At 42.0% G+C, this 22,127-nt stretch overlaps 1 protein-coding gene across 3 annotated transcripts in view; it reads right to left on the bottom strand.

Moving 5' to 3' along the window:
* The window catches only part of tbc1d22a (TBC1 domain family, member 22a), a 135,657-nt gene that overhangs the window by 32,025 nt on the left and 81,505 nt on the right, over positions 1 to 22,127 (bottom strand). For all 3 annotated transcript variants that reach the window (XM_084573231.1, XM_084573230.1, XM_084573232.1), the window contains exons 11-12: positions 15,137 to 15,212; positions 4,584 to 4,711 (exon numbers count right to left, since the gene is read on the bottom strand). In XM_084573231.1, coding sequence (XP_084429357.1) covers positions 4,584 to 4,711; positions 15,137 to 15,212 — 204 coding nt within the window. The remainder of the gene's footprint in view (positions 1 to 4,583; positions 4,712 to 15,136; positions 15,213 to 22,127) is intronic.

Raw genomic sequence — 22,127 nt, 5'->3', positions numbered from 1 at the left:
AGCATTTATTTGACAAACAATCTGAAAGGCTAGACAACGCAACTTGAGCAACTCTAATTTCCACCTGGATGTGGCCTGTCGGTTTATGCTTCTGCGTCAATTTGACGCCTTAGCTACGTCAACAGTCCAGATCATAGGCAGACCCTACGGAGACGCCGTAGCCTGACATGCACCTTCCCAGAAATGTAACTATGCGTTGTGGCGACGCAGACTGCAAGAGTCGTGATTGGTCACACACCGAAGAACGACTGACTGACGAGGTTCAAAGGTACAAGCATTTGTACAACTCGTCTTCGGCGAAGTTCCGGCAAAGGTTTAAGTCGCCCTTTTTGAATTTGAAGCAGGAAGTAAAAACATAAATTAACCCGACTGGCAAAAAAGACACAGCAGTGACTAGTGTTTGGGTGGCGTTTTCACAGAGCAAGCCAGACTGACGAGCGCACAAGTATGAATGGCTTGCACCAACGTAGGCGGAGTGCGCAGGTTACGGCGCCTATGTTCCGTAGAGGTATAAACCGCACTTAAGTACAACGGAGAAGAGCAAGATGTAGAGGAAGAATGGAAGAGTAACTTTGAGATGAGCTGAGAAGAGAATGTTGAGAGGCGAGGAGATATGGGGAGTGCGAAAGAGCAGTCGTGAGGTGAAATTTTTTTCAAAAAGGACAACGGAGGGGAGCGGAGTGAAACTGACAAGAACTGCTCTGTGCTTTGCCGTCCGCTCTGTTGAAAGTTTCATGAGTGAGAATGGTCTAATTCCCTCACCGGGTCAGGGCTGGAGGTGAGGGACTGTGGCAGAGCCTGCCAAAAACGGTGTACATGTGTAGGTGTGCTGCGTGAAAGGTCGCGAGGAGTGCGTGTTAAGGCTGCCATCCAAGCGACATTGTCAAACATCAAATATTCAGAGGATGGATTACAAGTACAATGTGTACCTTTGTCGCTGTCAAGTCACGACAAAGCAACAACACTGTTTAATCATTCATTCCTTGTTTTTTTAGTTTTTTTTTTTACTTGAGGTGAACTGTATTGGTATGAGTAGTTATCGAGCTGTAAGGTATAAAGGTAATTAACAAAACCTATCCTTTCACATTGTAATTGTTAATTAAAGTAATGTCAATACACCCCATCTACTCATCTAAATCCAATTATTTAATTTCAGGGTCATAGGGTCATTGGTGTAGGACGTTCAGAGAAATACGTGGAATGTCAGTTTCAAAGTCAAAGGCTACTCTAATTGCAACGTTTGCAACCGTGTCCAAACTCTGGTCCATTTCCCCAAGACTCAAACTGCAGATAGCATGTGGTGCGTGGCAGCAACAGCAGGCTTAGCAAGTTCGCCCGTACGTGCCTCCGTCTAGCTACTGGTACGTAATCCTGCTCTTCCTTGCATCATTTGGAGCTCTGACACATCCTGGTGGAGGCTGCACAAGGATATTTGCGGGATCCAAATCATGCCCGACCTACCGCAACGGACCCTAGGTGTGGCTGAAGATTTCAGTTCTGAAAGTTTCAAAAGTCTGTGATTGTGAAGTTATAAAGAGGTGACAATAGGTGCTTTTGGACCGTAGGAACTTCTCCACAGCTCCTTTGAATCTGGTAGAAAATGTTTGTAATTCTTAGATTTCTTTTAGCTCAGTTTTTAGTGTCTATTTAGGCTCCTAAATCAGGTCTGGTACTTTCTCAACACAAGAGGAACCTTGAGTGGAAATATTGGTGAAATATTGGTAAAACATTAAGGACACACAATGCTAGTCTCAAAAACTAAACAAAACAGATAAATGGACAGCCTAGACTTCAGAATGCCTTGTGGGCAAAGTTGCTACACAACCTCCAGCTGGCAATTACGTCCCTAGCATTTCTACTGGGAAATGCAAACAGCAAAAAATAAATAAATTCTTGAAGGTATATAGTTATTGAGGGAGCTCCCCAGTGAGTAGTCACCCCAAGGGAGTCTCCAGAACCGTTTGGTGCGAAACCGCCTATTGCCAGAAATCTCTGGTAAAGAATTCTGCTTCAGGCCAGTGGCTCAAAGCTGTATTAGCTGCCAATAATGTAGAACTCCAGAGTCTTAAACTGAACTGTGGTTGGTTGACTTGCATGGTAGGTAATATAGGAAAAATGTAAGGCTGTACATGTACATTTTTAAAAAAGAAAATACTAACTCCAGTCGTAAGTCTTTTATATGATAATGATAAATCAATGGAATACCCTTTTAAACTAGTACTTTCAGCTGGAAATACACTACAGAAACAATCCTTTTTATTTAATATTTAATGCGTGATTTTGCACAACTGTCCATTATTAAGATAGTGTTTGGTGAATGTGTTAAATAACTCCAGTAATGTCTTGAGTAGGTGACTCTAAATCACAAAGCCTTTAACTGAGGACATCAAGGTGTAAATTATGTTCAGCAAATGAGGAAACATGCATTGTGACTAAATGTCAGAAGGTATTATGCTTCATAATTCTTCATATTCATTTTTAAAAGCACTACTTTCTGTACCCACCGAAAGGTCACTAACCTCTTAACTGAAGATGCGTGATGGAAAATAACAGTGGGTTACTATGGACACCAAGACGTCACATATAATAGAAATAATTGTATGGCAGAGCTAGTTTTGCTAGAATATCTCAACAACAACCTTGTGTTTAATTCTTTTTTTAATATGTTGAGCTATTTTTCAGGATAGTATTGGAAAGGTCATAACTGTCTGGACGCGTGTCCGGGCATATACATAAAACATTTTATGACCCTCCCTTACTTAAGCCACCCATTAAACCATTCATCAAGAATAACTTAAACGACCAGGGAGGGACAAGGTGTTTGAAAGACAGACCTGAACTGCTCTCAGCTAAGCAGAAAAAAAATGCACTGTGAATCATAAACACTGGTAGATGTCTGACTTTTCAGGATAAAAATTTAGAATGTTTTAATCAAATTTACATAATTTTTTTTTTTTTAATGGATAGGGGAAATGTTCTCTACCCTGAACTTGAAGTAACCTAAAGATGCTTTAACTCATTGGCAAAACGTGTCTTTTACCCATCAGTTGCGATATATGTCATGTTTCCCGCAGTTCAGTCGGAGTTCATGAAGACGAGGTCCATTTGCTGTTTATTAATTGAAGCTACGGCTTGTTGGCAGTGGACCGTGCGCTCCAGCTATAAACCGCAACGTGTCCACAGTTAATGTTGTCACATTTCAGACCCTTCATATGTCTCTTCCATTATGACTTGCTACAGACATACTTTATCTATCTGTAGGCTCTGACTCCTTCCCTTCTCATTGGTAACTACTCTTTATTTTCCCCGTCCTCCTCTTGCAACAAAATTATTGTATACGCAATAATTACTGTTATTTGATCAAATTTTAGATTTGACTTGGTCATATTTATATGAATTACTTCAGAGTCTTTCAAATATCACACATTTGAGCATTACCAACATGAGCCATAGAATGTATAATGTACAAAAAGGCTTATTCTATGCAAGACCAATTGGATGAAAAGTAAAAATAATATGGAAGGAGAAGACTGGGACAGAAACTGAGGGATGCTGAAAACAGTGGAAAGGAAAACAAGGCAGAAGATGTTACAGAGAAAGTGACAGCGGAATGTATATCTACACGTGTTTGTGCAAACACCTGGCACAGCTGGAAGCGCCACCAACGGAGAGGTTCATTTTAAACCCTAGCCCCGACTCTTCAGTCATCATCTCTCCTTGTCTAATCGCCGATGTGATCACATATCTTACACCTTCGACCTCGGCATCAACTGGAAAATCCATTATATGAAGTCAGCTCAATCCTCGGACTATCAACACTCATTCCGGCCTATACACACACACACACACACACACACACACACACCCCTGCTGAATCAATAGCAGACATTAGGTGTTACTGACGACGCCAACTGAGGTTAATAATCTGGCCTAACTGTAGGCGCTGCCTATTAAGCTCTGTTTAAATGTCATAGGGCAGCAGAATGAACTAGTCCACATTTGTTTGAACGGGATTAGGTTCCTGCACTTTCTTGCACACATAAACATCTAGGTCAAGGCAGTAATAGGCTTTGCTTTGACACGAACTGCAGCTGTAATATAAAAATGAAACCATAAGTTAAATCAGGTAAAGCTCCTGTTCTAACGGGGATACTGACTTATTTGTTTCACAACAAAATTAACTAATCTATTGCAGAGAAATCTTCACAAATGTTTATTATCTACACCTTTTTATTTTTTATATGATGCCGTGCCAACACTTAACAAATAAAATAACCCAGTTAAACTGACAACCGAAGAGCATGGCTAGCAGGCGCTGTGTAATTAAGATTATCATAGAGAGAGATGAAATGTTTGAGTAGCTTAATAAAAAAAATATATATCTGTATTATGTTGCATCACGCTGCTGGGTTGGATGGGCTATAATGGTGGCAAACACAAAAGCGCCACTTCTGAGGCAATCATAGACGTCATTATCAGAGAATATCCCCGCTTCTGGTATCTCACGCGGGGAGGGACGGATAGAAACGAACAGATAACAAAAAGCACAATGGCGGAAGCTTAGGCGTGTGTTTTTTTTGTACCTGGTAGGTGTCCCACAGTCTGATGGTGCAGCGTAGTGGCAGCTCCCTCATCAGGAGGTTGTTCATCCAGCGGAAGGCGAACTGCAGGTACTCCACCTCGTACTGCTGCATGTGCCGGTGCACGGATTCTGCACAAAATGGCAACAATACGAGATCAGATGAAACGGCAACACACGGAGATTAAAGATCGAAGCCTTCTGTCGGTGTGAAGACCGTGGTGAAAATAACAGGCGCAGCCGTGGCAAAGGTGACAGTAAGAAGTGTGTAGGCCGATCCTTTCATAACACCCTTCTCTGTTAATAACAGTAATGTCATACAGTCTTTTCTCTCATAGTAGAGATGTAATTACAGAGCTATCAAAATTGTCTCAGAAAAGCAATATACCAAACCAAGTGTATTGCTAAACAACGGTCTAAGGCAATTGCATGTAGCTTGAGTGAGGAATGAAGTTCATATGAAGTAGGTCAGTGGCATCCAGAGGTGATTAGAAGAGGCACGTGTATATTCAATGCATAAAATGTGTTAATTGTTTCTGTACCATTAGTGGGATCTGAGGAAAATACATTTCTAACCTATTGTACAAGGTCAACCTATAGGAAGCTGTCTGCTGACAACACTGCTAACAGTTACCCATAACAGGAACACTAATCATGCCCTTGTACTGTAAATGCATGTTTGATTTATTGGTTTAAACTACCAATCATCAAGGTCTAAACAGATGTGTGCTCATGAATGTGACTATACATCTGTGGGCAAGAGAAAAGATCTTCAGTTTGTAGTCAGAGTAGTGAAAGCATTTTAAACTGTTAACTGGGGGAGCCTTTAACACTAGGGGGTTGTTTCCTAAACAGGGAGCGTTTCCCCCTTAGGTCAGTTCGTTCGGGCTGGTGTGAACACAACAGTCGCAAATGAACCGAGCCGAGCCCAGTTAGAGAGGCTGGTCTCGGCCCCATTGTTACTGCTCCCCGGAGCGGTTGGTTTGCAGCGCGAACACACGGGCCGATACGCCACCCATTGAAATTCTACTACCGAGAGCTTGATGCATCTGTGGCAGAGAAAGTGTCGAGTGTGAAGCAGTGTGCGTCAGCCAGACAGGCTACTAACTTTACCTGACGCATCTTTGAAAGAGTGTGCACTGCTGCAATAGGAGGAGTGAAGAAGCAGCAGCGCGCCTTCCCATCGTAAACTGAACGCTGGTATCAAACCACGGAACAGCAATAAATGTGAAATCAAATATTTCTGCAAAATTATGACTAATCACTTTACAGTCCGTAAGCCCTGAATTGCAACATTGTAACAATATTTTATTGATATAGGTGTGAAAGCAGTTTACACAGTGTGAACGGTCTGATCATAAATACTGTCCGTCAGCTCCAACTCCATTCTCTCGTCAGACTGTGAACAATGGCTGAAGATATTGTCTAAGCAAAGATACAGTATCTGTTGGACCAATATCAGGCTGCACTGGAAGCCCCAAAACATTCTTCCCCCAGAGGCCAAGTCATCAGACGGCAACCGATGGGTTCCAAGATTGGGTAGAGCAGGACTTATGATTGCTCATTTGGCTGACAGAGTATTGTAAATTCCGTTAAGTAAAACAGGCCCAATAAAGTGTTTGTCCATCTCTCAATACAATACAGTTTCCTCCACAGTTTCCTTTCTAATTTTTGACATAAAATAACTGACCATTGTGGAGTGTTATATGTCCTCGAAGTACAACTAAGGTAGTAGCGTTTCTCCTCGACTTTATCAAAAACGGGAAATTCATTCACAGAAGAATGTGACTGACAGACACACTTTTTCCCCACGGTGCCGCCCACACTGATTTGAGCTTCTGCCATCCTTTCAAACACCATATTTCTGGCCCTCCCTGAAACCCGTCAGATCATCTGATGTTCACCCAATGCCCAGAAATAATGGATTAACTCCAATTGAAAGAGAAACAATTAGACCACGGGTTGACATTGGGTTTTACAGGCTAAATCCGATTGGAAGTTCCTTCCAACCGGGTGAGTCTCTTCCAGCTGAGGTGGTTAGACGGGGCACTTTTATTCTGATCGGCCTATTATTTTAACTCTTAGCAGTAGAGTAGTGTCAGTGTAAATATAGCCAATGCTTTCAGTACTTTTTGGAAAGCTTTAGAAAGTAATACACTGTTCAGGGTGTTAACACTATGGTGGCCCACCGGGGTCTAATTTACTCCGCCATGGTCTCGAATTGAAATATTTTCGCATGTCTCAAACTATTTTGTGCTTGCGTTGTGTTTTTGCTGTTGCTCCTGAAAGCATTTTTCCCTCCCTCCCTCCCCTTCCCAAAGCTGCCTCCCCCTAAACCGCTCACCACACACACACAAACCGGTTGCTGACCTCCTCTGTACTCAATTTAACACGGTGGAGAAAACGGCACGGACAACATACGGGACTCACATAGTACGGGAAGTTATTTGTATTAGTCACAAATAAATATTGATGTTACCGCCACCGTTTAAAATCCAGTATTTGTGCGCTTGATTTTTTTAGACCATAGAGACTTAAACATTTTTTGAAGAGAGTCGGTCAAAACCTGGAGGAAATGATTCCATACGTAGCGTGAACTAGCCTTTATAAGATCTTACATATATTTGTCCATAGAAAGCTACTTCTCAACACCATTATATTAGCATCATTACGGTAATTTAATCACGGACTGATAAAAACGCACGATCTATGTCATAACAAGCGTCAGAGTCTCGTGAAATCTTGTGGGGAAACACAACTAAGTCCTCGAACAATTGCCGTTTTTAAACTTTTCCATGGGATTTTTGACAAATGAAAGAAAATGTTTAGGCAAGATGCATTATGATTTTCTACATCATTGTAATTTAAATTCTGTGGTTCCATTGCAAACTGAGAACACCCATTAAATGTGCTGCGTTTTCACTTTTCTAAACAGTTTCCAATTGTGCCTCCACCACCAAACGAAGCGCTCACAGTGACGACCATATGCTGCATCACGAGGCCTCAATACGGTTTCAGCGTGGGGTTCAAACGTCAGTGTCAAAGTCAGTATCATGGCAAGGCATGCTGGCGCGAACACTCGCCGGGAAGAACGGATGGGAAGCAGCGATATCATCTGAAAACTCGCTGCCTATGGGGCTGTGACACCGAGAGCGGCTGCCTTTGTTCCTCCCTCTGTTCTTGATAAATGTTTGTTTTATCCTTCTTTACATAACAAAAGATTAAAAATACCACTCAGTATTCAGAGACTCCCTATTTCATAGTCGTCAAACTCATGACACTCATTCTCTTCCTCGCGCGCACACTTCATAATGGAGCTGTAATTACGGAGCTGTCAGGGAATCTATGAGAAAAGCCAGTAAGGGAGGAACTATAGCGTCCTCTTCTCACACACTCGGTCCCCTTAATCACGGCTGACTGACAAGAACGCGCACACACAGACACACGGGCGCGCGGAAATACAGCTTTAATAAAGCTTTAATTGGCGAAACGTTATGTAAGACATTTCTGGCCGAGGACGCATGCATTACTGCACTCAGCAAACACTTGAATGACACCTGTCTTCCATTGCTCACATACGACGCTTGACAATTATGCACGCACTCCAGCACATGAGCAGGGCGCAGAGTAAACACAAAGCTATTATTTCACACTCCTCTCCGCAGTTTAATTATCACATGCTGCTGTAAGAGCATAAACAAGGCAAGCTCATTAACGGCGAATGCATCATGGTGACAGATCTTAGCTAGCTGCCAAACAGAGGAGGGGAGAGAGGGGCGAGAGGGGAACAACTTTAGACAATGTTAAATTACACTAATGAACTTGCTCTGCCTAATATTAGCGACTTCGCCAAACACGGGGAGGAAGAGGTGCGCGGCGAGGGGGAGCGGTGGAAGGAGCGGTCGTTTGTCACGCGGAGTTATCGCGGTGGGAGGGGAGAGGAGAGGGGAGAAGTAAAACAATGAAGAGAAAGGGGAAGAAAATCTTGACTTTTTAGCCGTGAGCTGCTGAGCGCTCAGCGTTCCTGGGAGTTATGAGGGCTGAGGGAGGTTAAGGTTCGCATGTCTCCCAGACACTGATTGACTGATGAGCCTCGCCTCTCTTCCCACTGCCGGCTAAAGTTTAGGGCCGAGGCCGCGGAGCCGGCCGGTCTGCTCTCCACTGTGGACCGTAGCCCGTGGCTGGTGGACAGTAGGAGGTCAGGGGTTGTACAGCGACTGGTGAGAGGCTCCAAGGATTCTGCTGATGAAGCCAAATCTGCTCGCTCTCCTTGATAAAAAAATGTAATTACAGTTTTCGCCCACTCTTTTTCTCCCAGCACACTGCGCACTGTCAGTCCGTTCTCAAACAGCTGTTTTCCTCGGATTTTGCTCATCCTTCGCTCGGATGTATTTACAGACACAAACCAGGCCCCGTGTTTGATTCTCTGTAACCATGATCTAACTTAGTCAGACGTCGCTGTGTATTGTTTCGTGGCAGTCTGAGCTCTGTGTCTTTGGATGTAAACCAGGCCGCCCAGTTACTGTTGCCGTGCCAGACAAGCCGAGAACTGCCACTTGAAATTCTCAGTAATGTTTAAAACAATAGATGTTTCATGTCAGACACAAAGGCAGCCCGCTCGTCTCTCGTTAGACACTGGTAATTATGCTGGCTAAAATGAAAACAGTTTCTAGCATCAGTCATCCGTTGTCGCTACCTAGCTAATTAAGCTAACGTTGCTTGAAAACCCAACTTCCAAGGTCTAGCTGTTCAAAAGGTAATTAGGATACGAATGATCCTGATTAGGTAGAGCTTTCTAAGGAGCAGGTAGTGCATCTTAGTTTTGTTTCACTATCCAGGGATACATGAGTTTTGTCTGATTTCAACAGGTGCTTAAGGGATTATTTTATGGGGACAAAATACATTTTCCTGTATTAAAAGTCTCAAAAGGTAGTCCAATGTCTACTGTGTGATAGTCACACAAAACAAGGGAAGAAAATACAAAAGAATGTGTCAATATGTTTCATACATTTTATAACATTTTGTTCTGGAAAACCACACAGGATCCATTTTAAACTCGTGCTAAAGGTTTGATCCGGATTACCTTTCAGAGTCCCTTTTGAACACCCCATGTTAGAGATATGATCCAATCCGACAGCTGGAATCTGATCAAATGAGTTCTGAACAACTGAACATTATTGGTGATTAGGATTTCCTTTCTATTAAAACTGGGACTCTGTGAAGGGGTCTTACCTATGCACTTGATGGGAACACATAAGGGGCTTAAAAAAAAAAAAACTGAAGCAGCATATCCACAGCTTAAAGTCAGCATTCTTACCAGCAGATTATCCATGTGAAATACAAGGACAGTGCAAAGCTAGACAGCCCTTTTTATAAGTGGATATGGAAAACTGCTGGTTTTAACTAGGAGTGTCAATCAATTAAAATATTTTATGGTGAATTAATCACACCTTTTTTTTTTTTTTTTTTTTATTATTGAATGCTGGTGGCTCAGTTCACATCAACAATGGTGGTGGCTTTGCTTGTTAGGAGAACAATCTGCCTGGTCTTTAGAGCTGACCTTTCTATCCGGAGGGCCCTTTTGTTTAAAAGTTTCCACCTGCCATCCACAGAGTTGCTTCTGCGCCACTTCCTGACTTCCCAAACTACGGGTTGCATTAATCGCACGTTATAAACATGTTACCTCTGACAGCCCTAGTTTTAACATAAACCTCTCAGGTTGCTTAGCTTGGATACTAAATGTTTTCGCTGTTAATTTGGCAAGAAAAGGGGGCTTTTAGGCTGAGGCTAATGTGTTTCTTTGTTGGGTAATATTGGCGAGGATTGCTGGAGTGTACACTCCAATAAAAAGCTGGACCAGGGTCCAGGAAACACTGGATGTGCTATCTGCCAACCGAGCACAGAAAGTAGTGCACCGGTAAATGTCAAACGGATGGATTTAAGCATTAAGAATGAAACCAAAAACAGTGAAGTGTAATATATCGTACAGAATTCTATTGTAAGCTTGTTAGAGGTGCACACTTTGTGTACATACATTCTCAATTCTGATACTATGAGAAAAATATCTGCTGTCATACAAAGAGAAACAATTTTCAGCAGGAAGCAGGTATAATGCTTTTTTAAAAAAAAGAGGTCTAATAAGCACAACAGTTCACAAAGTGATGCTTAACTATTCCTCTCACGCGACAAGGTCACAACGTGAGGCAGACGAGGAATGAGGCATCGTTCGCGTGGAACTTGATGCATACGGAGCGGCGTTTGTTATTTCTATACAGGCACTTACAGGGTGCGACATTTCTAAAACACATTTCCAGAACGTGCGAATAATACGTGTAAACACAATAAAAACCGTTTATAAATGTGCGTGGGTTCATAAATAAATTAGCATAATGTAAAATTGGAAGTTCACACTTACCTAAAGGTTTAGTTGGATAAAAGATCTGGAAGGATCTGCAAAAGCGTGGTGTTTGGAGGTTGCGGAGGACTATGTGTGAAGGCAGGTGTAACTGACCTAAGGCCAGAGCGGGCATGAATGCGAAGCTTTAAATAAAGTAAACGGGTTCCATTTCAAACTTTAAAACCCGCAGAGAAGCAAAACCAACTCTGCCGGAGCTGTAAGTAAAATGTACACAGCCCAAATGCCATGCACATAAAACACACGGCCATTTCAAAAAGCAGAAATGTAGATTGTCTTGAGGTTTTACTTCAAAACACACAGAAGCCTTTTTTTTCTGCCTCTCATTATGCAATGGAGGCTCACAATCCAGCTAACAGCCTTTTTGCCAAATTCAGGCTCAGTGCACACGCGCCCTCTCATCTGCATAAATAAATTCACCTTTAGGCAATTTGCATGTTGATGAACTTGTGCTAATGCACTCGCATGCAACAAATACACAGAAAGAGATTAAGGAGAGATAAAGAGATCACAGAAACATTACATGCCGGCATAGAGGCTTGTCTTTGAGGAGGTACATGTGCTGGCGTCGAGCAAGGCTAATGGGAGTTAGCGTCACTTATTACAAGTAGGATAATTGCGAGGGGGGGTGGGGTGCGGGGGTTGGGTGTCTGAGGCACGGGGAATCAGAGGGAAAGAGAAGAAATTTCAAAGTAAAAGACCTCCAGTAATGTCACTAGCTAAAAGAATCAAAGAGCTAAACGTCTTTGATTATTAACAAATGCCTGCAGTTTTTCTGGCCTCCTTATTTCAAGATCAATTAGAGTGGTAGGACTGGATTCACAAGAAAATTTAATACATAAGTTGTTTTATTTTACTGGGAATCCTAACTGAGCATGAACGCTCTTTAGTGCATAGCTTTGCCTTCACACTCATTTAGCTACCTGAGTAGGAGGAGGAGGGAGTGTTTTCAGTTCCAGGACATAAAGCAGTGACATTATAGCTATTATAACCCTGGAATTTATTGCTCTCTTTAGACTCTCTTTAGAAAAAAATCTTGCTGTTTTTAATGCTGCTGCCTTTGCATTCGCATTGATGCCTATAAAGGTGTAGTAGTTGCTTTTAAAACGTAAGAGAACACACTCTCAAAGACTCAACTCAGCTAGGCTAACTGCTTGTAATTTACACATGCATAAAGAAATATAATTTATTTAAACTTTGTGAGGTTGGAAGAGTTCTTCAGAACTGTCACAGAAGGTTACGCGGCAAGGTAAGATGAGGATGAGGTCGAGGATGGCTGAGGGTTAATTGTACAAATGCAGAACCTTTGCTAAAAGATATACAACTCACTGGCCATTTGTTTTTTAGCTACACCTTGCCAGTACCGGGTTGAACCCCATTTTGTCTTTGCCTAAATTCTTTGATTAAACAAGATGCTGGAAACATTTCTTAAAGAGTGTTGTCCATATTTACAAATGTAGCATCACGTAGTAGATTCATTGGCTGAACATCCATGATGCAAATCTCCTGTTTCAACACATCTCTGAGATCCTCTCTGAGGATTGAGATCTCCTGACTGTGGAGGCTACTCAAGTTCACAGAGCTAACGGTCGTGCTCCAGTTTGAGAAGATATTAGCTCTGTAGCATGAAGCGTTGTCCTCCAAAGATAGGCACACTGCGGTCATAAAGGGATGGGCATGGTTAGCAACAATGCTCAATTGGTACAATTTTGGCCCTACCATCTAACAGTAGCATTGAGACTCAACAGACCAGGCAACGTATTGTAGTTGGAGTGCACTTGGCGTGGTCTTCTACTGCTGTAGCCCATCTTCTTCGATGTTTGACCTGTTGTGCGTTCAGAGATGCTCTTCTCCATACCACAGTTGTAACAAGTGGTTATTTGAGCAACTGTTGCCTTTCTATCAGCTCAAACAGTCTTCTAAGAACTGCTTCTCACCGGATATTTTCTCTTTTTCCGATGCTTCTCTGTAAATCTTAGAGATGGCTTTACGTGAAAATACCAGTAGATCAGCAATATCTGAAATAGCAGATATTGTGCCAGGCACCAACAAGCGGCGTGCAAGGCCACTAAAATCAATTTTTCTTCCCCATTCTGATGCTGGGTTTGAACTTTGAATGAGAGTTACTTGCATTAATATATGAGAGGGACAATTCAGTGGCGTCCTATCACTGGAGGTCAACCAACTTTCTTCTGCCATCCATGTCTCTCCTTCCGTTGTCTGAACAAATGTCCCACCAACTACAAATATATTAAATATCCAACTGATAAAAAGCTGCATTCCCATAGAAACAGAAAGTGAGGGCATTTCTTTTCCCAAATAGACAAAAGAAACGTGCTCACCTTGTTCGTTAATTCCCAGTCAGTTGTCAAACAAATCTCAAATTAATGAGCCTCAAGATTAAATACAATTAAATACAATTTGGACTGAAATCTCAAAGGAATTACAAAAAAAAACAAAAAAACACTGACATAGAGTGAAAAATTATTTGATAAAAGATGTTATTCCTCAACAGTTTGTCAAGAGTGAGAAACCGGTCTTGGTCGTCTTCTACCTGTCTGCCAAATCATGACCCCACCTTTTATGAAAATATCCATCACCCTGCATCTGATAAACGCTGATAGGTAATTGTGGAACAGACGAGAGGCCATTGTTCCCAAACCAGTTGCTATGTCGACAGCTGGGCGAAAAACAATCCCGTAACACGAGATAAAAGCTATCTGTGATCTCATTAGGGCTGGTAATGTTAAGCTAGCGACATATAAAATGTCTCGGGCCCAACCGCGATGACAGGGCACTTATGGAATAAGATACAGTAAAAATGTCGAGTCATTTTTTATGAAACAGATGCTAGAGGGTGGTGGAGTCCAGATGAGTTGGCTTTTGCTTCTTTTTCTCTTTATATAAACACAGAAACACAGACAACACACACGCACACACTCCAATCCATGCAATTTTTAAACACACAAAAATGCACACACACTTTTTTCATTGTTGTTGTTGTTTTACAAACAACATGCACCACTGCTCTCCCATGCACACTCTTTCTATTGGCAAGTTTCTTTTGCCACAGTCGCACAGGTTTATGTATACTAACTTTCTCTGACATTCACACTCCCGTACACACACATTCACTCCCTCTTCGTACATTTGAATGCAGCGGCTGAGTCCTCCCCTCCCTCTGGCTGACAGAGCGGGTGACAGGCTAGTCGGACAGGACCAAGGTTACCCGAGAACATGACCACTGTACAAAAGCTCGCCTTGATGAGACCTTGTTTTGCACAACGCATCGTGGGCTGCTGCAAACGCCACGCACGCTTTAAGAGGCCAACTTTGGATGGGGAGAAACTATTCGAACCAAGTATTGTTTGGATGAAATGGAAAACACAACGGGGGCCACAGAGGGGAAAAAAAGTTTGCTAATTAACTCCCAGTTGTGAGAATGTGTGAAATGTCATTGAGCTATGTATGAGTACAGTCGGCATGCATGCATGCATTAACTTCCAGGTCTCAATAGTCACAAGCAAGTACATATTTCCAGTCGGCAGAGTGGAATGTAAATTAGTAAGGCACGATTGTAGTGTCATGTCGCTACGAAGTGATACAAAACCCAGAAGAACCGAGGCGTGAAAACGAATGGTACATGCAGACGTCTCTCTAGTTTAAGTGTTAACAAACAAAATTCGCATTGAGGAATTACTTTTTATTTCTTACCCATTTTTGGCAGAACCTGTAATCAGCCTTTGCAACCAGCATAAAGAGCTAAACATGTATTTAGGGAAAATAAACTCAATGTGGGCAGCAGGGAATACCATGTGTCTAGGGGCAAAGACACCAAAATAGGCTCCAGGCCAAAATTAAAAGTGCATAGATTAGAACAATACATTGTTTGTGATCGGCACGGCCCACAAAAACTTTCCTCTCAGTTTTCACTGGTTTGCATAAATGTGCGATATGACCGAAGACTGAAAAAATGGGAAAAAAAAGATGGATGACATACAGAAGTAAGGGAATGAGAAGCGGCAACAGGAAAGACAAGAAGAAGTAAGTGGAAATCGAGTCAAAGTGGCAGAGCGGTGAATAGAAAGTACTTTATGGATGGGTGGAAGGATGGATGGATGGAAGCAAGGCAGATGACTCACCATCAATCCTGCTGACCAGCTCCTCCAGGGCCTTGACTTTCCTCTGGATGCCTGGCTGAGCAAATGTATAGTTGTCCTGGGGAGAAGAAAAATCAGACGGAGTCAATATAGACCAGGGCTCCATCTACCACAGTGAAATATCTTTAAATAGTTGGTCTGTAAGATTTTTATTTTGGTATTTAAAGCTTTATGTCCGCTCCCAAAGTGAAGAAATGCAGGGATATAGCAGGTTTCAATCAATAAGCAACCAACATGGAGTATGAAGGTCAGACAGGTAAAAACCTAACACTCCTGTGAACCTGGAGTGGTCATATAAAGAGAAAAAGCAACAAAAAAAAAAAAGAAAAATAGGAATATTTCTCTGTAATTTGTTAGACAAGCTGTGAAATGGATCCATTGTAGAAAAACAACACGATTAGTCTCACACTGATGTTTCGCAGCCATTTGGCCCGAGAGTCAGTGTATCACACTTAAAGGGTCTGAAATTTCACATTTTCGCTTTGAGAATACGTTTTCACCAAAAATAAAAAACAAAATCCCCGCAGCCATTACAGATTTCAAGTGTTTGCCAGGGCCCATTTCACCCGAGCCATATTCAAAAACAGTAAATAAAGAAATAGGCCTCCCAACTAACACCGGCGTGACAAAACATGCACGGCTCTAGCCTTGAAGACAATGTCAAGGGGTGGTTGCGAATGTGGCCCGGAGAAAGCAACACGAAAACCTTGAATGGATTTGGTGTGAAGTGGTGGATTAATAAAATATTCGTAAGGGCTGATAATAGTTGCTGTGCCTCATTGTGACAAGATAATGCCAACTTGAAAATTAGATGGTTGGAGGTGTTTTTCTAAAGCAGTAAGTAAGGCCAAATGATGAAAGGTGGCCATTTACAGTAAGTATTCAGTTGCTACCTTTCAACAGATGCAAAAAGCTTGACATTTGAATGTTATTTCATTTTTATTTATTTTTTTATTAAACACACTGTGACTCATATAACAGCTTTTTGTTTCACTCATGCCAGTCATTACGTGATCTCAATTGCTATATTTTTTTTACTTTTTTACTAGAATGAAGATAATTTTGATTTATCAAGTTGTTAACTTTTTATGGAACACAGTCAATGAGGTGAGAGTAAGCTCCCAGTATAGGACACACCCCCGAGTGCACGATGAGTCATCAACGTTATTTTAGTCAATTTCTGGAAAATTACAAATTCTGAAATACAATTACAAATATCTACAAAACAACTTGTATGTACTTTTTGGGACAGATACTGGTGAATGGGGGACATGTAGTGAAACACATAATAAAACTCAGAATCTGATTTTATTGGGACTTTAACGAATATATGGGATAAGTCGCTTCTACTCGTAAGTTCTTCTTTCTGATCTTTGAGGTCAAATAACTTAGTAGGTATTATTTAAAGAATTAATGCATTATTTTACGTAAAAATTCTGTGTTGGAAGTGTACACAACAACAGTGTGAGAAAAATGTAAATGCTGTCAAAGTGCGATTGTGACAAAGTTAAGTTAATTTTAGAAAGGCACTAAATAATTGTTTTTTATAGGCTGTAAATGCACTACAAAATTATTTAATGAAGATATTTTGGAACTCTTTATTTTTAAGAATATGATGATAACTGAAGCCGATTATAATCCAGGAGTGGGCGGTGTCAGTTGATCTTGCAGAATACAATACATGTGAGAACAGCACATAAGCATTTTGTGTGTGTGTGTGTGTGTGTGTGTGTGTGTGTGCACACCTAAACACACACACAACAAGGATTACATTTCCTTGAGGGGTCATTTCAGTGTGGCTTGAGAACAGCTGATGTGGCAAACTATCCCACAGATGGAGAGAGGGAGAGAGAGGGAAGGAGAAGGAGAGGGGCAGGAGAAGTCATTTAGCAATAAACAGCTCCAGTTGTCCTTCAGGCACAGCCGAACTGAGGCACTTGTGTCCTCCCGGGTCCATCAGTGGCTGGCGGGGTAGAAACTGCATTCCTCTCCTCCTCCATCTATAACGTCTCTCCATCTTTCTATCGCTCTGTTGTTCCAAAACTTTCACTGTTCTTTACTTCTGCTCTTGAAGAGTCCAATAAATCTAACAATCTAATAATATGAAGCGATCTGATCACAGGTGGGGAGCTCTAAGTAAGTGTGCTCAGACTCCAAATGTCTCTGAAGTGACCAAAACTTTGCCTTATGTAAATAAACACAAAATTTGTTGCACAGCAAAATATTGGGCAAGTGGCTGCTATCTCAAAACAATGGCTCTGTATCACTGTCGTTTCAGAACCATGAAGAGCGCTGTTTGTATCATGGCAACATCATGCTGGCGTGCTTTATGCAAATAAACACACAATGTGGTGCACAGCAAAATATTGGGCAAGTGGCTGCTATCTCAAAACAATGGCTCTGTATCACTGTCGTTTCAGAACCATGAAGAGCGCTGTTTGTATCATGGCAACATCATGCTGGCGTGCTTTATGCAAATAAACACACAATGTGGTGCACAGTAGAATATTGGGCAAGTGGCTGCTATCTCAAAACAATGGCTCGGTATCACTGTCGTTTCAGAACCATGAACAGCGCTGTTTGTATCATGGCAAATTCATGCTGGCGTGCTTTATGCAAATAAACACAAAATTTGGTGCACAGTAGAATACTGGGCAAGTGGCTGCTATCTCAAAACAATGGCTCGGTATCACTGTCGTTTCAGAACCATGAACAGCGCTGTTTGTATCATGGCGACATCATTCCTGTGTGTTTTGTAGGGAAAAATGAATGAGGCATGAGTAGTTCATTAATGTGGCCAGGATACATGGTTGTTAACGGTGCCGAAGCAGCCCAGGCCATGTCTAAATGTGGTCTGAGCAATCAGATCTTGACATACGTACTTAAAGCTACCCATTTGGGATGGAAATGGTAATACAGAGTCTGAACAGGGCTACAATTTTGGACGACCTCTCTTATTAACAACAAGGAACGAGTGCCCACATTTTGTTTGCTTAGCATTTTCACCCATAACACGCAGCTCCATACTTCCTTTCAGGTCATTTCTTGCTTCACGTGTCATCTCCACCTCTTCCTCCCTAAAATGTTTTCAGATTTCTTTCACCCTTCCGTCCTTTTTGTCTTCCTTTTATCTAAATCGCCTTTCACTTCTTTTTTTTTTTTTGCTAATGTGCATTTGTTCATGGTCTCCATTTTCTTTTCTGAGCCTCTCTGGCTCACTCTTTTTCTACCACCCCAGTGCTAATGTGGTTATGTGCTAAGCAAGTGTGAGGGCCAGTACAAGTAATTACATTTGCATTATTGAAGCTGCTGGCTTTAATCAACTGCCTTTCTCACTTTCTCTCTGTCCCACACTCACTCACTCTATCTCTCTCCAGCTTCTTCTCTCTGCATCCGTTTTCAAATTTACCCCACTGCATTCTTTAGTTTTATACCTCGTATTTGAATTCTCACATACATCTTGTCAGTTTTCGTTTTTTTTCTTCCTATTTGCACATTTATTTTCCCTCCGTCTCTTTCGTCTTTTTCTTATCGCTCTGTCTGGCTGACACTCATATTTTTGAGCGCGTCTGCCACAAGCAACCTCTAAATGATTGCTTGCATGGAGCACACACTCCGTTGCTGTTAAAGGTACGAGTCATCATTTTTTAGTGCACTGGTGATTCACATATCCTGATTGTTTTTGTTTTCTTTTACGTTTTCCAGTAAAAATGTGCCTCCATACATGAAGTTGTAGATTTTATCTCAGTTTCTGGCGAAGTTAACAGCCCCGTGTTCGGACTGTGTAAAATGAGCAGAAGATGAACCAGGTAGTTTGTATGAGCAGCCACAGCCACAGCCACAGAGGCTGAACAAACAAACCTGAAGGAAGATGACATTTTTAATTCATATACTACATTTTTAAGGCACTGTGTGGGGTATTCTAGTACAAAGGTGCTGGATGCATTGTCTCTCTCATAAAACTTTCCCAAAGAGCATTTCTTAATATTTTAAACCATGGTTTGTTTATGGCCATGTTTGCTAGCTTGTAGTTTTCTACTTCTGATATTGTTGGGATGGAAGGACGGAAGGAAACATATGCAGAAGGAGGCAAATTTTAGAGGGATTGAGGTACGAGCAATTGCTGAAGCATTGCCAAGCTTCTGTCAGGTTATGGTAGGAAGAAAGGAAGGAGGGAAAGATGCACACACTATCGTTGGGGCGTTGCTATGCTGTTGTCAATTTTTGAAGGTGAGGAAAGAATGAAGGAAAGAAGGAATTGTTGTGGCATTGCTATACTTCTGGAAGGAAGGACAGATAGAGAGAAGCAGAAACAAACAAACGAACGAACAAACGAAGGAAAGAAGCAAGGAAGCAAGGAATGAAGGAAGGAAGGAAGGGAAGAAAGAAGGAAGTAGTTGTTGGGGCATCGCTACTCTGCTATAAAGGTTTGAAGGAAGGAAGGAAAAAACCAAAGAAGCAAGGAAGCAAGAAGCAAAAAAGCAAGGAAGCAAGGACAAAGGAACGAAGGAAATGTTACTAAAATGTCAATAAAATAAAAATAAAACTGACTGCACACTCCTTTCTCCCCAAAAGGAGTACGACATCTCACCTCAGTGTGACAGATACTTTCTCTTTCTATACCATCTCTTCTCCCACCTTCTGTTCTCCATTTTCTATTTTCATTACTTTTGGTGATACTAATGAGGCCAGACTTGACTAAGTGTTTTGAACATGCCATTACGTCTCCTCTGCTTTGTTTGTTCCCTGGTGTTTTATTTTGTTCCACGCTGTTGTGCATTTTGTGTTGTGACTGATTGTTATTTAGTCAGATCTGTTATTATTTTTTTTTTCTTCCTTAAGACACATTTGTGATGAAGACAAGATTGCTTATTCGGCATTCACAATTCTTTCATCTCATTTTGAACCTTCCCGTAGTCACTCCTTTTCCCTCAGATTGCTGCCTCACCTCCTCCTCCCACTCTCGCCGTCTCTTCTTCACTTACCTCTTTTTCATTTACATTTTTGTCGCATTTTCTAATTTTTTCCCCCTTTTTTTTTATTCCCGCCGCCCTTCCGCTCCCTTCCTCTCTTTGTCAAATCCAATAAGTCGGATCTTTGATCAGCTGAGGCAACAGGGGGAAATCAACTCTCACTCCTTTATTATTCATACATTCTCCTCTTCTCCCGCCATCTGTCCATCCACCACATCTGACCCAATGAGTAAGTAAGTGGAACTGCTCCGGCTCACCCGCATTAAATGAGGGGACACACATCACGCCAACATAAAGTCTGCTTTTCTTTCTGAGTCAGGTGTCAACAGCCTCCATTTCTCTCCTCCTTTGTTCCCCCCGTCTCTCCATCTCTCTCTCTCCCTCTCTCTTCTCCCTCAGTCAGCTGAATCAATAGCTCCTCTTCACCTCTCAGTCTATTCTATTAGAGACAACAATGGCTCCACGCTGGACTAAGATTGCCTCCTTTTGTGGCACCGGATGTCTATCAGCGAGTTGGACAGAACCGACACAACGCCGCCGCAAAGATATGTGAGTACGGGTGAGGGAGAGAGAGACACGAGGACAGAGGGGGGAGAGGGAGATGACAGGTCAAGATAAAGGCTAGACAATAATGGACACAGTGTTGCAGAGAAGGACTGAAGGACGGGCCAGTGATCTGTCATTCACTGGTACGTGTGAGAGAGAAAGGCTGAGAGAAGCAGAAAGTGATTATATGAGAGAGATGACAAGTTGGGGCGAGGTGTCGACAAAAGGTGTGAACAATTACAGTTGTTCAGAGCAACAGGAGGATTGGCCAGATTTCATTCCTCCGCTTTGAGATTGCGGGACCATCTATGGCCTTGATTGTGAGGGCCGGAAACCTAAATTTGTATTGGCAGCTCCAAGAAAAAGGTAGGGAGAGCAGAAATTTGAGGCACAGCAGTGCAATTCATCCAGCTGGTGGAACTAGACTAAAGTGAGGGCTAGTAAGTAATAATCTGTGGGAGGTATGGATCGGCATCAAACTCAAATTATATTTTGGCACCAGCTGAAATGTGTTCATAGCACAGCCCATCAAAAACGACTGAGAAAATGCAGTCATGCCAACGGCTTGGTGAGACTACACCGCACTGGGGAGTTTTGAGTTAAAGTGGTAGAGAGGGTTTAGTTCTCTTTGGTGGCACTAATTGGTTCCAGGCCTGGTGTCTCAAGACAATTTGTATAGTTATTGATGCTGTGTAAAAGAAATTGAATTGAATTGAAATAGGAGGTAACTGGAGGTGCTTTTGGACTTCACTTCCCAGGGATCCAAACAGTATCGTCCATCAGTTGACACCTGGGCCACCTCCATAAAAGTAGCCTTTACTCTCTAGCAGAGCGTATATCATTTCACACACAGGTAGGTTGAGCAGCAAGTCTACAGCATTAAATCCACCTATCCTTTCTGGAAAAGTCTGTCTGACGGAACATGCGTCAGCAACTTGGGATTCTGCATGGTAATGCCCCCAATTTGCAATTCTTTAACTACAAGGACTTTTATGTACTTTCAATAGTCGGTCAGAGGCTCTATCACCATTTTCTAAAACTGTATATGGATATCTGTTTAAATGAAAACCGTGCTGATTATTTAAATGGAAAAAGTTGACCATTTTAAAGTTTGGCCCAACGATAGCGTAGCAGTAGGAGTAGCAGAGGAAAAGGGAGTGGGAAACTTTACAAGGAAGTTCTTCCTGACAAGCTTATGAATGTCTGTCCTAAATGCCACGCCAATCTTGTCAAACAGTTGTTGAGACGCTGTCTACCAACCAAAACTGTCAACTTTATGGCAGCACTAGAGGAAATGTCAAGGGATCACAAAGGTCTGGGAAACATGAATGTCTCTCCCAAAGATTGTTCCAGTCCATTCCAGCCATGTTGAGATTATATGCTATAGCATGAGCAAAACCTCTGGTGACACTAGAGAGTAATGCGAGTAGACCAAAGCTGTGTGTGTATCTGTA

Source organism: Chelon labrosus (genome assembly GCF_963514085.1).
Source record: "Chelon labrosus genome assembly, chromosome: 23".
NCBI lineage: Eukaryota > Metazoa > Chordata > Actinopteri > Mugiliformes > Mugilidae > Chelon > Chelon labrosus.
The sequence above is the reverse complement of the archived record's forward strand: the minus strand, read 5'-3'. Positions and strand labels throughout refer to the sequence as shown.